The following is a 14,286-nucleotide window of genomic DNA, read 5'->3' on the forward strand; positions in this document are numbered from 1 at the left end:
ATCCATTAATCAAAATATTTATGAACAACTGTCTGAGTGTCCGTTGATCCAAAGTGCTCATTTTAAGGCTGGAATGAAGTATGTCATATTGTTGTATGAGTGTACCTTTGAAGATCTGGGCTAGAGCTGATCTTCAAGAACTCATGCTTTCTCACAGGAGGCTACCAGCAAGAGTAGGTGCCTGGTTATTGCATGTCATTGTATGCCAGTTGAGTACATGAATGCTCATGATGATCATTTGATTTGTTGGGTCCAGATTTGATTGTTTACAGACAGACCACACATCAGGAATATTGCTAGGATAGTGTTCTAGCACAAGGAAACAAACAAGCAAGCTAACTAGTAGCTATAGTGGTGAACTGCATGCAGTGGCAGAATACATGTCAGACTCAGATACCAATGATATTGTGAAGGATGTGGCAGATGGCTTGTTATATTTGGTTGTCTGTGCCCAAGGTGAAGGTGAATCAGCTGGCTTGGATGTGAGCTTTGTGTTAAAAACATATGTTACATCAAAGCTATCTGATATCAATGGCACGTTTTGTCTGGTACCTGCAATCTGATACACTGGAAGTTTCAAATCTCTTATTGTGTGTGGAAGAAAATTGTGTCCTGTTCAGGCCATGTCATCATTTGTGTTAAGGTTTGATCTTGGTGTTGATGATTTGATATAAGGACTGAAATAGACTGAGGATGCTGAGTGCTGACCTTTAGTTAAAATAAACATTGCTGAAGCATTTACTGTGATTTTGCTGGAAACATGGTTGTAGGACATTTTCATTACTTCATCAACTTTTGATTGGACATTCTTCTGTATCATAATTATAATTAGAAAAATTATTTCTGACATTTTGACGAATGATCTGTCACTAGTGTCAGTGTCCTACAAACTGAACCCACCTGAAACTTGCCATTTAGACGGTGAGCATTGCTGAAGGATGCCTTTTCATGTTAGGACACATTTGAACCTATCTTACATGTTACATGACACCAACTGGTAGTAAAGTCAAGTTAACATCTTAACGGTTATACAGGCTTTGACAGGTTGCAGACTTCACAGATATCTCTCTTAAAATGTACAATTCATTGATTGTGTTGGCACTAGGGCTGCAACAAATACACTATCTGGCAAATATGATAAGTATCACAAATATTGGGTAACGAATATAAATAGTTATTCACAATTATAATATTGTAGTTAAGTGATTGATACACCATATGGAACCCCCATGTTGACTTAATTTGTTGTAATACTAACTAACTCTGACATGACACTCAATAGTGTAGTACACTAATATGTAGTAGTAGTACACTAATAATTGTAGCCCACAGTATCATGTGCAGCCATTGCAAACTAATATGATTTGCACTACTGCAATGCTAATACATATTCCATTCTATCTCATTTTAATATGGGCTCAAATAAAATATGCTCAGATAAAAAATTGTAAATATTCATTCATATATATGATTCTGGTGATCATGAATAATGAATTGTATTCATGAAGGGCTACGGTTCGATTCACCAAATATGTGAGTGTATAGTAACAGCCCTAGTTGGCACCATATTGGTGTATTTTACCACAGTAACATCACTTTTTGTTTATATATATGTATGACACAGATAAAACTATGCTGTAAAAAAATATGTAACATTAAACTTGTTGAATAATATTCAGTGTGGTATCAAACCTATTTCACTAGTTTTCCATGTTATGTAGGCCAACTTATTACATTGTGAGTCTGTGACATTGCATTGTCCAAGCATCTAGGAAACATAAAGTAATATGTTTTCCAAACCTGAGGTGTGCTATGGAAACTTACAAAAAATGTTATATGTGTGCTTTAAAAAACCATACACAGTCATTATCATTAGTATGATTTCCTTCACAGTGTGGGATGTTATCGTGAAGAATACATGGATGGTGGGGTAGCCCAGTGGTTGGAGCGTTGGCACATCACACAGATATATGTTTTATTTCCAACATGGATACAACATGTGGACCCACTCCTGTATTATTGCTAAAAGCAGTGTAATTTCATTCACTCATGAGATTTCCGTGTAGTACCAGGAGGGCTAGTATAAAATGTATCTTAATAAGGCTAAATGAAAAATTGAAATGTTTCTCGGCATCGACGCATCACTTTTATGTGTGCATGTAACAATTTTTTATTGCCATTTAAAAGAAATAATTCTGACTTGGCCGCATCCCAATCATACATTAAGTTAAGGCATTAGTTATCACACAGAAGACCAGTGTTTAGGTCCATTTGTGAAGTCCATTTCTTGGTCCTCTGCTGTTAAATCTCTTAAAATGGAATGTTGCCATAAATGTCATAATTACTCACTCAGAATTATTGATGGATCAGGGTCTTGAAGTCATTAAGTATCATGTGACTAGACTAAAACGTAATCTGTGTTCACATTAGTGCACAAACCTTTTTTTTCATGCAAAAAAAACAGACAAACAATATTTTGCATTCAAAAAGTAGTTTAAACAGCAACATATGAAAAAACAATACATTTTGAAATGATTCAGGATTGTAGTGAGAGTTTCACATGCCAAAGATTGAGACTACATTTTTTTATGATCATATTTCTGCATGCACTCATGCAAAACTTTTCACAAACACTGTCAATGTTTAACATGCTTAAACTGAACACAACAACAGATATTTATATCGAATCAGTTACCATTCTGAGTATCCTTGATTGTTTAGCCAATACATAATCAGTCACTTTGCCACTAATTAGCAGAGACTGCTGTTATGGTTCATAATGTTTTGTGATTGTGTTGATAATTCTTCCATAGTTCATTTCATGACATCAGTTGAAATATTAGCATTCAATAGAATCAGTTAGTATTAATCAATATGAGTTCACAGGAAAGTGGATATGCAATTTCTTTCTGTATACATGAAAACACAATTAACAGTAATAAGACTATTTATCTCACTGTAACTTCCTGTTTTATGTTCATGATATGTATTTGTTTCAGCTGTGTTGGGGTATTGGAGCATCAAGCATCTGACATTGAAATATACCACTGTCCCAACTGTCAACTGTTGAAGGGACCTCTTGTGTGTATGTGCAGTCTTATTCTCCTTTGTCACGTGTCTGTACTATTTCATGTAGTAGACATGTACTATTTCAAAGTATAGGGTATCACATTACTATTTATAGGTTTATCATTTCTTTAGTGAGTTCTGTAAGTTCAGTAATGTTTAGCATTTTGACTATTAGGCCAGACCAGTTTTATTTCTTGATTTACAGATATTTGTCCTCAGTTAACCTGAAGGAAGGAGGGAAAAATAGTGTAAAATCATCAGTCAAAGTAATATTCCCATGACTAGTAGTAGGTTTCTTTAGTGAGTCGTACAAGTCCAGTTGTTTGTAGCCACTATTTGTGGGTCACTTGAGTATCTGTTGCAAATCCAGTATTGTATAACATATGTCTAGTTGAGATTTTGTTGAATGTTGTATTTTATGTTACAGTGAAAAGAAGGAAGAACTGGCACAGACATGACTACTCTGAGGAGGAGACAGGGAAGGTAGGGGGGTAGTTGTCACAACATTCTTAGTCTTATGAAAGGGGGATTACTAACCCACTGTGTTTCTGTCATGATCATTGTCCACCCGCCACAACATGGAGCAGGGGATTATGTATTCAGTGGCGTCTGTTCGTACAGAATGTCAATTCTTGTTAGCGTGATATCTCATGAACTATTGTACCTAATACCTTCAAATTTGGTGACAGCCTACATTGGGGAATTACGCAGGCACCAGTCAGTTTTGGTGACCGTGAGCTTATTTTCAAGGTCACCATGACACTTTGGCCGCTTTTCAGATTCTTGTTTGATATGTGTTATGTGGGTTGGAAACAGACAGCAGTATTCAGATTATGCAATTCTACAAATGACCAGCACTGTGTTCACTTATTATAGCTAATCATCTGTCATCATGATTATTGTGATTATTTTTGATATATTATTCTGTAATTGACAATATGAAATTTATCAGTATGGCTTCATATCATGTCAGTCATTCTGCCTTCTGCAATAAATGTACAGAGACGGATGTAATCTAATTGTCGATCTGTTGATGTTTTATTGTGTTCATGGTTATTTTTCAATTGGTAACAGGCAGTTCAGACAGGCACTGTTGTCTTCATTAAGGAACTCAAGAACAGGATGTTTCCCAGGTAGGACAAAGTAAACGAAGCTCTGACTGGGTGGTTCTCAGGGTCAATAGACAGAATATGCTATATTCACAAGAAACACGCTTGTAATAAATTAACTGATATAAGTAACAAGTTAATGGAAGTAAAAAGAATGTTGGTGTGTTTTGGTAAAAATGCATATAACAAATGAGTTAAAATGAACTGCATTGATTTGTATGTCATATTGATTACTGTAAATCATGTTGAGTATTTTTAAATTATATCCATTTCAGTGCTGATGAGATACCAATCTTACGTCTCCATGGCAGTCAGTTGACGAAGGATTACCTGGATAAGAATGGCTTTGATACACCAATACTGATTGAGAAGAAAGATGGCTTGTCTTTGACAGTGCCACCATCCAACTTCACAATACAAGATGTAGAAAACCATGTTGGTGAGTTCATTTGTAGCCTTTCCAATATTTGTGGCATGTTACTTTGTGCAGAGTCATTGGTTCCAACATTTGGTGCTTGTCATTAGAGCCAACTGATGGTCAAGTTGTAAGGCGGTCAGACTGGATGACTTGGTTGACAGAGTCATTTTTCCAATGATCTGGATCAGTAATATCATGACTGTATTATTAGGTGCTAAGGGACTGTTCATAATCTACGTCTAGGGAAGGGTGATTATCACATTGAAGACTCCTCTCCAGAACAAAATGAGTGTGCCCTCCCAAGTGGCTTGATGTTCATGTCTTACTATGTGTCTTGTCGAAGATGTCTAGTGTGGTAAACCACTGTGTTTTATTTGGTAGGTTCTATGCGTGAGATCGATGTGATAGACGTTGCCCGACAGGAGGACTACAAGATGTTGATGAGAGAGTGGACTGAGTACTACAACAGCCCCAACAGGCAGAAGATCTTCAATGTCATCAGTCTGGAGTTCTCAAATACAAAGTATCTACTGATTACCATATTATCGTCTGATTATTCAATGGGCATTTTAAAGGTAGATTTGGAATACTGTAGATTTTGAGAGATTGGTCTCATTATGCTGTTGACAAGACATTTTTTATGTTGGCTTGGCATTGTTTTGGATGAGCCACATCCATGCTCCCACCATGTACCAGCAGGTATGGGGATGGGCTGTCTTGAAAGGGGTCATACTACAGTATAGACTGTTGCACTATTAAGCCCAAACAGTTAACATTGTCACTTTCCTCACCAGGATGACCTCCAGTATCTAAGAAATTTGGTATTTTAAAAATATACATATATTGAATATTAGTTTGAAATGTCATTCAAGACACAACATTCATGAGGGTTGCAAAGATTCTAGTATTTCCAGTTTGTTGAAATTTGGCATCTGCAAAGACAGATATATTGCTACATTTGCTGAACAGGGATTGTGGAACAGGATATTTGATAGCATTATAGAAGGAAGATACGTATCTGCAATCATCAGGGTCATGGGAAAATAGAAATGATGGCAGTATATATGATTATCCATGTAACTTGACATCTGTATGTTTTCAGATTGTCTGAGTTTGTTGTACCCCCGGCCATAGTGCGTGAACTGAGCTGGGTGCAGAATGTGTGGCCAGACCAGCTGCCAGATGACAGCCCCTACAACCGTCCAGAAGTACAGAAATACTGTCTCATGGGAGTCAGGGACAGCTTCACCGACTTTCACATAGACTTTGGTGGTACCTCAGTCTGGTACCATGTTCTCAGGGTGGGTAGTCTCATCACTTTCTTTGAAAGACTTACAAGAATGTCTAACATATATTTTTTGATTTTCGATAGTGCTTTTGAAAGCATGGTTAATATAGACCAGGGCCCCATTCCTCAAATGCGATCATAGTGCTAAGACAGTTATAAGTCTATGTTAAAGTATGGGAGTTATGATCAACTTAGCGCTACGATTGTGTTGAGGAAGGGGGTCCTGATCTCAAAATACTGTTCATTACAGCATCCAACAACAAACTATTCCTAGATATTACATTATGTTTCTTCATACTTAATTTGAATGTTAATATCATGCATGTGGACTATTGTTCTTTTAAAGGGGACCCTAATGTCCTTGAGGTCTTCTTTTATTGGATTTAAATCTACACGCCCTTTTTGTTGTAAATGAGTTGCTTTGACGTTCATGCTTAAGTTAAAACACTGTCAGCCATGTTGGAAATGTCTAGATGATCCTTCAAGATGCAATATGGACCTAATGATGATCTATGACTCAACATGTGTTATTCATGGACATTAACAGGGAGAGAAAGTGTTCTACCTGATCCGACCGACCAGTGCCAACGTGTCATTGTATGAGAACTGGCTGTCCTCCAGCAACCAGAGTGAGACTTTCTTCGGTGACCAGGTGGACAGTTGCTACAAGTGTGTCATCAAGACAGGACAGACTTTCTTTGTTCCCACTGGCTGGATTCATGCAGTCTTCACCCCCATCGACTCGCTAGTGTTTGGAGGCAACTTCCTGCACAGCTACAATGCTCCTCTACAGCTGCAGTAAGTTCAGTTTGTCATCATCTCTGTTGTGCATTGAGGTTAAATTAGTCATTTTCTATGCTGTGCATTGAGGTTAAGCTAGTCATCTTCTCTGTTATGCATTCAGGTTAAGCTAGTCATCTTCTCTGTTATGCATTCAGGTTAAGCTAGTCATCTTCTCTGTTATGCATTCAGGTTAAGCTAGTCATCTTCTCTGTTATGCATTGAGGTTAAACTAGTCATTTTCTCTGTTATGCATTCAGGTTAAATTAGTCATCTTCTCTGTTATGCACTCAGGTTAAACTAGTCATCTTCTCTGTTATGCTCTCAGGTTAAACTAGTCATTTTCTCTGCTGTGCATTGAGGATGAACATCTCTGTCGTTATCTCTGTTGTGTGAAATAAGGCCATTTGTAGTCAATGTTGTTGTACGATGAGGTGTCAGAATGTATTCCCCTGAAGAGGACTCATGTTGGTGACTGAGAGATCTGAAGTGTACAGGGATTAGCATTTGAAATTTCTATGAGTAGATAAACTTGCTGAATTTAAGCACTGTCTACTTACTCTGAATGTTCATGCAGTGCATGGAGCTTGTGTTTCATAAATGATTGTGCTTGCCCTCTTTCACGATGCATGTCTCTGGAGCTACTGGATCTTTATTCACTGTCATACACCAGTTTGAGTGAGTTTTGTATTATGACACTTTTAGCAATGTTTGAGCAATGTCATGGAGGTTGACACCAGAAATGGGCTTCAGACATTGTAATGTGATGAGTGAACATTTTAGCCACAAAGCTAACCCAACTCACCAAATGTGTATTTGATGTTTTGCTATTAAAGGTGTTCTAGCTGTTCATCTTTTTTTCAGAGTTTATGAGATCGAGCGACGCGTTAAAACACCAGAAAAGTACCTATTCCCTTTTTATGAAACAATTTGCTGGTATGCAGCAAAACACTTCCTAGATATACTTAAAGGTAAGAAACAGTTGTGTGTGTATTTGTCATGGTAATGTAGTATGTGGAATAAATACCTATCAAGAGTGGTAACATCTTTCTTCACTTACCCTATGCGTTATCTCCCTTACTCATTTTTAACAAGAAATGTTCTTGTTTCAGAATGTGTTGAAGATCACAAAGTCCCAAGGAAATACATTTTGGATGGAGCCAAGGCCCTTGCACAGCATCTCAAGTCATGGACACAAAGGAAAGATGTATGTGTATTCATATATTGATTATACTGAACTATTGTAGGGTTTGGTAGTGTTAACAGGAGAGCAGTTCAGTTCTTTCAATTTACAATTGCTGAATTAGTCAAGTGTGTTTTCAGATTTTTACTTCGTCTTTCTTGGGTGTTGAACCTGTTAGTGATCAGTTATTTTGAACTTTATCTCGATTATGATAATGCCATGGTATTTGATTATTTTAAGCAGGTTAAAGTTGTTTTGATATTTTTTATAGGCAAGGGCTTGTCTTAGATATCTCAGTGCTTTGCTTTTGGTTATTAAACATGTTGAAGTAACTGAGGAAGTTGTGTTAATGTTAAGTTTGCAGGACTTGCTGCCATGGTATAGCTGATGATACACATCATACTGATATAAATTTGATGGCAGTACTGATACAGAAGTTATCTAAGTATTATTTTGTGCAAGCCCACTGTATTGAATAATGTTTAAAGTTCACTTGGTAGCAGGTGGAATTGTGTTTTGTTTATGGGAAAATGTATGTCATTTGAGAGAGACAAGAAGCCTTTAGTTATGACTTCTGTTTTCCCTCTTGCAGTTGAACAACACCTTCCTCGTGAGTGGCTTGTTTATGTCTGCCTCTTACGGCAAGGTCTACGAATGTATCGCTACTCGTTCACACAAGCTTTATTTTCAGCTATTTTCTGAGTGGTGGATTGTCTCCCATTCCATATTTACCATCATCACTATTATCCTTTTTATCATCCTCATCTTCCTCATCATCATCCCATGTAGCATGCCTGACTTGCATAGGCTACAGTGTTGTATCGTGGTCAGTGCACTAGTGTCATGTAGCCAGCTTGTAGTTCACCATCATAAGACACAGGCAGCACACTTGCAGACACTAGATCTTCACAGACACTTAGCCATGTCCACCAATATTGATGCCCCGGTCCATTCACTGGTAATAAATGATATTACTGGCTTAGCCTCATGAATGATCTGATGATAATCGTCAGATAAATTAAGTTATTTCTACTAGTAATGTTTCTCCACTCATAACCAGTAGTAAAAGGACCTAATAGGGTAACAAGCTGATCTAAGATATCTCAGCTCATTAAATATAATAAAAAAAGTAGGAGAGAAAATATTGTGTGAGGACTTGCATCAACTATAATCATGGTCATACTGTTGTGTGTATGTTGAAATTTTTATGCTACTGACCATGTCAACTACGAACACCTCAGATTATTTACTTGTTTGTAAATGTCTGTGGTTTTCTGCAAGACTGGAAAATAGATAAAGCATACCTTGCAGTGATTCTGACATTTGCAAGAGAAATGGATTCACTGATTCCAGAAGTATTGTAGCCTATAACCTTTCAGATAAATGGTTACTGTATTAGTGAATGAATAAATAACTAAAGTTACCTATGGGATGACCAGTAATTATAGAGAATTTAAAGATTGTAAATTTTAAATTTTTTTTCATTGATTACTCACGGATTAAATATAAACATTAGCAGAACATAACTCCAGATTGAAAGACAGGTGACCAGCTAGTATTTTGTTAAGTCACCATGGACAGGCATCAATGCAGCCAGGCATACTAAAGATTACTACCAATCAAAGAAGTTAGAAAGTCATGTGCCGTGCTGTCCCAATATCGAACCATCTCTTCTTTTATTTCAGCAATATTTGTAAGATTTTTCTTATTGACACTTTCCTTATAAGTCTCCAAACATTTTCTGTTGGATTTAGGTCAGGGCTATTGCTTGGCCAATCTATTAATGTGAGTGAGTGTGAGTGAGTTTAGTTTTACACCTCACTCAGCAATATTCCAGCTATATGGTGGTGGTCTGTAAATGATCGAATTTCAGTGTATCAGGACATAGCCACACAGAACTTTCATCTGAGAAAATCAATTTGTTCCAGTTACAATTTCTGTGTTGTAAGCACCAGTTCCTCATTGGAATATCCAACTGCAATATTTTTCATAACACGATAAACAGTGGACAATGGGATACCTTTTCTACTTAAAATCCCCTTTACTGATCTGATGTCCTTGATTTAATGGTCTAAAATCTTATTTTCTCTAAGTCATCCATTCTGAGGATTACTGAAAATGTCGCCAGCTAGCAAGTAAACAAAGGGGGATAACTCTTCACAAACTTATGGAAAAGGATTAACAGAGTTGTCCCTCTTGAATGAACCCCAGCACTTGACAGCTGATCAAGGTTGTTTATACAAGAAATCCAGTTATACATATTCCCCAAATTCTCAATAATTTCTGGTCATTCTATGGAATACCAAGCTGGTACCTTAGCACATTGTTTTCTTTTCATGTATGCTAGCTGCAGCTGATGTAGATAATTTTGAATGTTTACAAACGTTTAGTATTAGGTAAGTCAAACAATGCTGAAATCAAATCTAATTACAAAGTAATTTTTAGATGACGTAGGGCTAAAATAAAACTGATGTGGGCACTTGGATGGATTATGATTATGTTTCAGTGCTATGTACATAAGATAGGTAGAGAAGAATAGGAAATCCTGTACATGGCTCAGCCACATTATTGTAGGCCATATTTGGTAATTTACAACATTCATACTCATTGCATGTTGAAAATGTACTTTTGCTAAACATGCCACAGACAGTGCTGCAATGGATTTATTGCACTGAAATAAGTAACGCATAACCATGCTATTGACGATTAATCTATTTATGCTTGTCAGTGCATGCAAGAACATAATGAGTTAACAAAGCAAAGCATTTGGGTGAAGATTAGCATGCTTTCAGTTTGAGAAATTTACTGGACTTACTAGTACATTAGGTCATGATTAATATGTTAAACAATTCTTAAAATGTCTTCGGTAAAACAAATGTAAACCAACAAACTTAATTGCTAAATTACTGAGTTTTTGTCATGTTTTGTGTTAAGTGATGTCGGTATCTGCATGTTAGCATCATGACCAGCTTTCACATGCCTCTGGTCTGCAAATATGCACATTACATTGGTCAAGTACTTCAGGTCAGGCTTTGATTGCACATAATGCATGAATTATTCTTGTAATCTTGGGGTGAGATCGTACTTAATCCCACCATTGCACCACTGTCAGGGTAGAAGATGGAAGCTGAAAAGGACCAAAAGTCAGTTGTTTTACAGTTATTACAGATTGTCCAAAATATCTGTACACACTGTATGTATGACTCGGTCGTCAGTGTCTTCAGTTCACAAGTTGGCTAGTGCCATGTTAGGTCATATATTTTTTGTAAGTTTGTTTACAGAACTCGTGATAAGAAGCAAATTACTTAGGTCATTACATAATACATTTGAAATTCATCTTAAGGGTCAACTTAGACATGTTCAAGGCAGAGAAGAGCTTTGGTGTTCTATTCTGAGGTAGACATCTGTTCCATTTATGCACAGAATGATAGCTCCTGAAACTACTTAGATTGGTTATCAAAAGCCAGATCAGCAATGCTTGTTGATTTGGGTCAGATCATCTACCACCACAAAACTCAGTTACCTGCCAAGCTGGTGTCCACTTTGGTTTTCTTGTTTTCCTTCCAGTTTTCTTGTTTTCGTTCCAGCAATTTATCCTTGTGTATGGTGACTAAATAGCTTAAAAAATGGATAGGTTGTCAGTTTTGTAGTGATTTGATCATATGAGTGTGTGTAGTCATTCTACAAATGTACATGATGGTCATCATAACATCAGCCACTAGTCTGTCGTATCCAGACTTGACAATCATTAGGATGCTATTAAATTGCTTGAATATTGTCTTATCAAGCATTCTTTGATAGTAAGTTGATTTGGGAGCTGAACATTTTTAAATAGTTTTCTTTGGCATGTTTATGTTGATTTTTTTTACTTTTAGTAATAGTTAATAGTTAAACTTGAAGGGAAATTATGAATTGGAACATGACAGCCTCAGTTACCAAAGACAGGAACATAGCATTCCAGTGATATAAATTATATAACATTCAACAGATGAGGTTTTGCAAATGAAATTACCTTACCTTTATTTTTTTTATGATTTTTTTTATCTCTCCAAGTCTGCGATGAATGTGACTGTTTTTATTCCTGTGAGTTTTCCTTCTTCGAGTTCATGAACAGACTGCAGACTGCAACAAGAGTTCATCATGCCTACTAAATAAGATATAGGAATCATGAAGTATTGAAGAACAGTGAACTGACTACTGTGATATACCAATAACACTGATATCACGTCAACCATTGAATAAAGTGACATAATTCATGTACTGCTCTATTTTGCTTTTTGCAACTAACACTACAATCTGGCTGATGGGTGGCTGCCTAACTGTGTGTGGGATCACCCTCGTAGAGTAGATCCATGTGTATTTTGACCGTTGTCCACTAGCAACATAACGCCTTTAATGTTCTGTATGTGTATTACCTCCAGCAAAAACACACTGTATATACATCATGTGTAGATATTAAGCACATGTAACAGTAAGTAAATCTGTTTTTATGATTTGGGAAAATTAGAAATTAAGTTGTCTTTTTAGTTATTTTAAATTTTGAGATAATAGATCTGTTGTCTATTTCTTTCAGCCAGGCTTTCATACATACATGGTACAGATTGATTTGCATTCCTGCACTGGAAATGTTTCTGTTAGTTATTGTTTTTGAAAAATTATTTGTGTTGAAAATTCATTTACGGCCACATGTAGAGTAACAGCATATTTAACCAGATATTTCTAAATTCTAAATTCTAATTCTAAATTTCTTAAATCAAAACGTTTAACACATGATAGGGGACTGTTCATTCCATTGGCTAATTCCATCTTTGCATCAGTTCTGTTTGAGGTTTTATTTGACTTTCTCTTACTAGTCTTAGTTCCATTTTATCTGTCTATCATGTTTACACTCACATAGACACTTTCTCTAGCAGCATTGTATTTGTGTCATGTGTTATAGTAGATCATGTTTAATTGGATTGTCTGCTGATTTCATTTACAAGTCTGTGGAAATGTCTGTAACATATGTTAATAACTGGGGAATTTATGTTTCTGTTGTATGTCAGCTATCATTGTATGGGACAAAGTAACAGAACATAATTATTTAGAAAATAAGTGTTACTGGGTGTCGTTAAAAAGACATATTTGGTTCTACAAGAGATATGAAGTTTATTTTGAAAACTGTTGGCTAGAATATGGGAATTTGAACCACATAAAATATTTTTCTGCTTTTTTATGAAGATTGATATTAGGTTAAAAGATACAATATGCATATTTAGTAGCTGTGCCATGTCATCTTGCAACCAGTTTCCTGACACTAAGCAGGAAACACAAACACTGACATTTTCATATTTTAGCTCAAAATATATTATCCACTTCTTTTGTTCTGTGATATCACTACATGTGCAGAAAGTGAACAGGCTGGGGTCCGTTTTGTGAAGAGCTAAAAAATGTCAACTTCTGAACGTTTTTCTGAGATATTGACAAAGGAAGGCAACAACAGGTCATTTTGATGTCCATTTGCCCATGTACAATGTTTCCTAGACTCCTATTGATCCTGATGCTTATCATTTGGAATTGGTAGCCATCAGAATTACTTCTTTTAGGCTATTATCTTTTGCTGTTAGTGAACATTTTCTTTTATGAAATTACTTGCCCCTGTAAGACAATGCCAGAAATCTATAATCTAACCTTCAGTCTGTATGACAATTTCCAGTTTGTGAAGACAGCCAAGCATGAGGTACCTGAATACATACAGTATGGAAAGATTCTGAAGGATATTGCCAAAGAATTGAAACAGTTTGAAAACCAGGTAAGCTTGTGAACATTGTATCTTGATGGTCCATATAAGAAATTGTTGCCAGGATTGGCTTGTAAGTGCACACTTAGTAGTGGCCACAGTGGTGGTTATTGAGTAAGTGAGTCTTCAGTCAGAAGCTGCTCTCAGCAATATTTCAGCAGAAGTGGATCAAACTGCGAGTAGGTTTCACACATTACAAACTGAAGTCTGGTTGTCATCTTCCTCCCCTATTTTCCAGAGTCATTGGGTGAAGTAAATCACATCGGTAGATCTCCCAGTGAAAGCTTGTTGCGGTCATAGGAAAACACTCCACTTTGTATATCTTTTTTTAGAAACCGAGCCCTAAGAAGCCTGAACGCAAACGTAGGAAGAAGGACATGCCAACTCCAAAACAGATGGTGAACATCAACCTACTGCATCAGCACACGCAGGAGAAGCTGAGGGAGGTGCAAGCCCAGCACAGCAAGAATATCTACAACTTTGATGTAAGTAGAGACTACCTATTCCTTGAGCTGGATGAGTAGGAGATTGTTGGGACAGGTTCTCAGGACCCTGTGCATGTCATTCAGAGAATCATTAGGTTACAGCATGCCACATTGTGTTATTGTCGACCTATGAAGATCTGGGTTAAAATTGACTGTCAGTAAGCCATGCTTGTTG

The 14,286-nt window shown here is 36.7% G+C and overlaps 1 protein-coding gene across 1 annotated transcript in view; it reads left to right on the forward strand.

The window, feature by feature from the left end:
- Nucleotides 1-14,286, forward strand: part of LOC137295726 (histone lysine demethylase PHF8-like) — a 37,718-nt gene that overhangs the window by 10,536 nt on the left and 12,896 nt on the right. The window contains exons 2-13 of the mRNA XM_067827243.1: nucleotides 3,000-3,085; nucleotides 3,497-3,552; nucleotides 4,144-4,202; nucleotides 4,454-4,617; nucleotides 4,978-5,119; nucleotides 5,699-5,897; nucleotides 6,432-6,682; nucleotides 7,529-7,635; nucleotides 7,777-7,871; nucleotides 8,440-8,457; nucleotides 13,543-13,638; nucleotides 13,959-14,111. Of these exons, the coding sequence (XP_067683344.1) occupies nucleotides 3,000-3,085; nucleotides 3,497-3,552; nucleotides 4,144-4,202; nucleotides 4,454-4,617; nucleotides 4,978-5,119; nucleotides 5,699-5,897; nucleotides 6,432-6,682; nucleotides 7,529-7,635; nucleotides 7,777-7,871; nucleotides 8,440-8,457; nucleotides 13,543-13,638; nucleotides 13,959-14,111 (1,426 nt within the window). The remainder of the gene's footprint in view (nucleotides 1-2,999; nucleotides 3,086-3,496; nucleotides 3,553-4,143; nucleotides 4,203-4,453; nucleotides 4,618-4,977; nucleotides 5,120-5,698; nucleotides 5,898-6,431; nucleotides 6,683-7,528; nucleotides 7,636-7,776; nucleotides 7,872-8,439; nucleotides 8,458-13,542; nucleotides 13,639-13,958; nucleotides 14,112-14,286) is intronic.

Source organism: Haliotis asinina, chromosome 9 (assembly GCF_037392515.1).
Source record: "Haliotis asinina isolate JCU_RB_2024 chromosome 9, JCU_Hal_asi_v2, whole genome shotgun sequence".
Classification (NCBI taxonomy): domain Eukaryota; kingdom Metazoa; phylum Mollusca; class Gastropoda; order Lepetellida; family Haliotidae; genus Haliotis; species Haliotis asinina.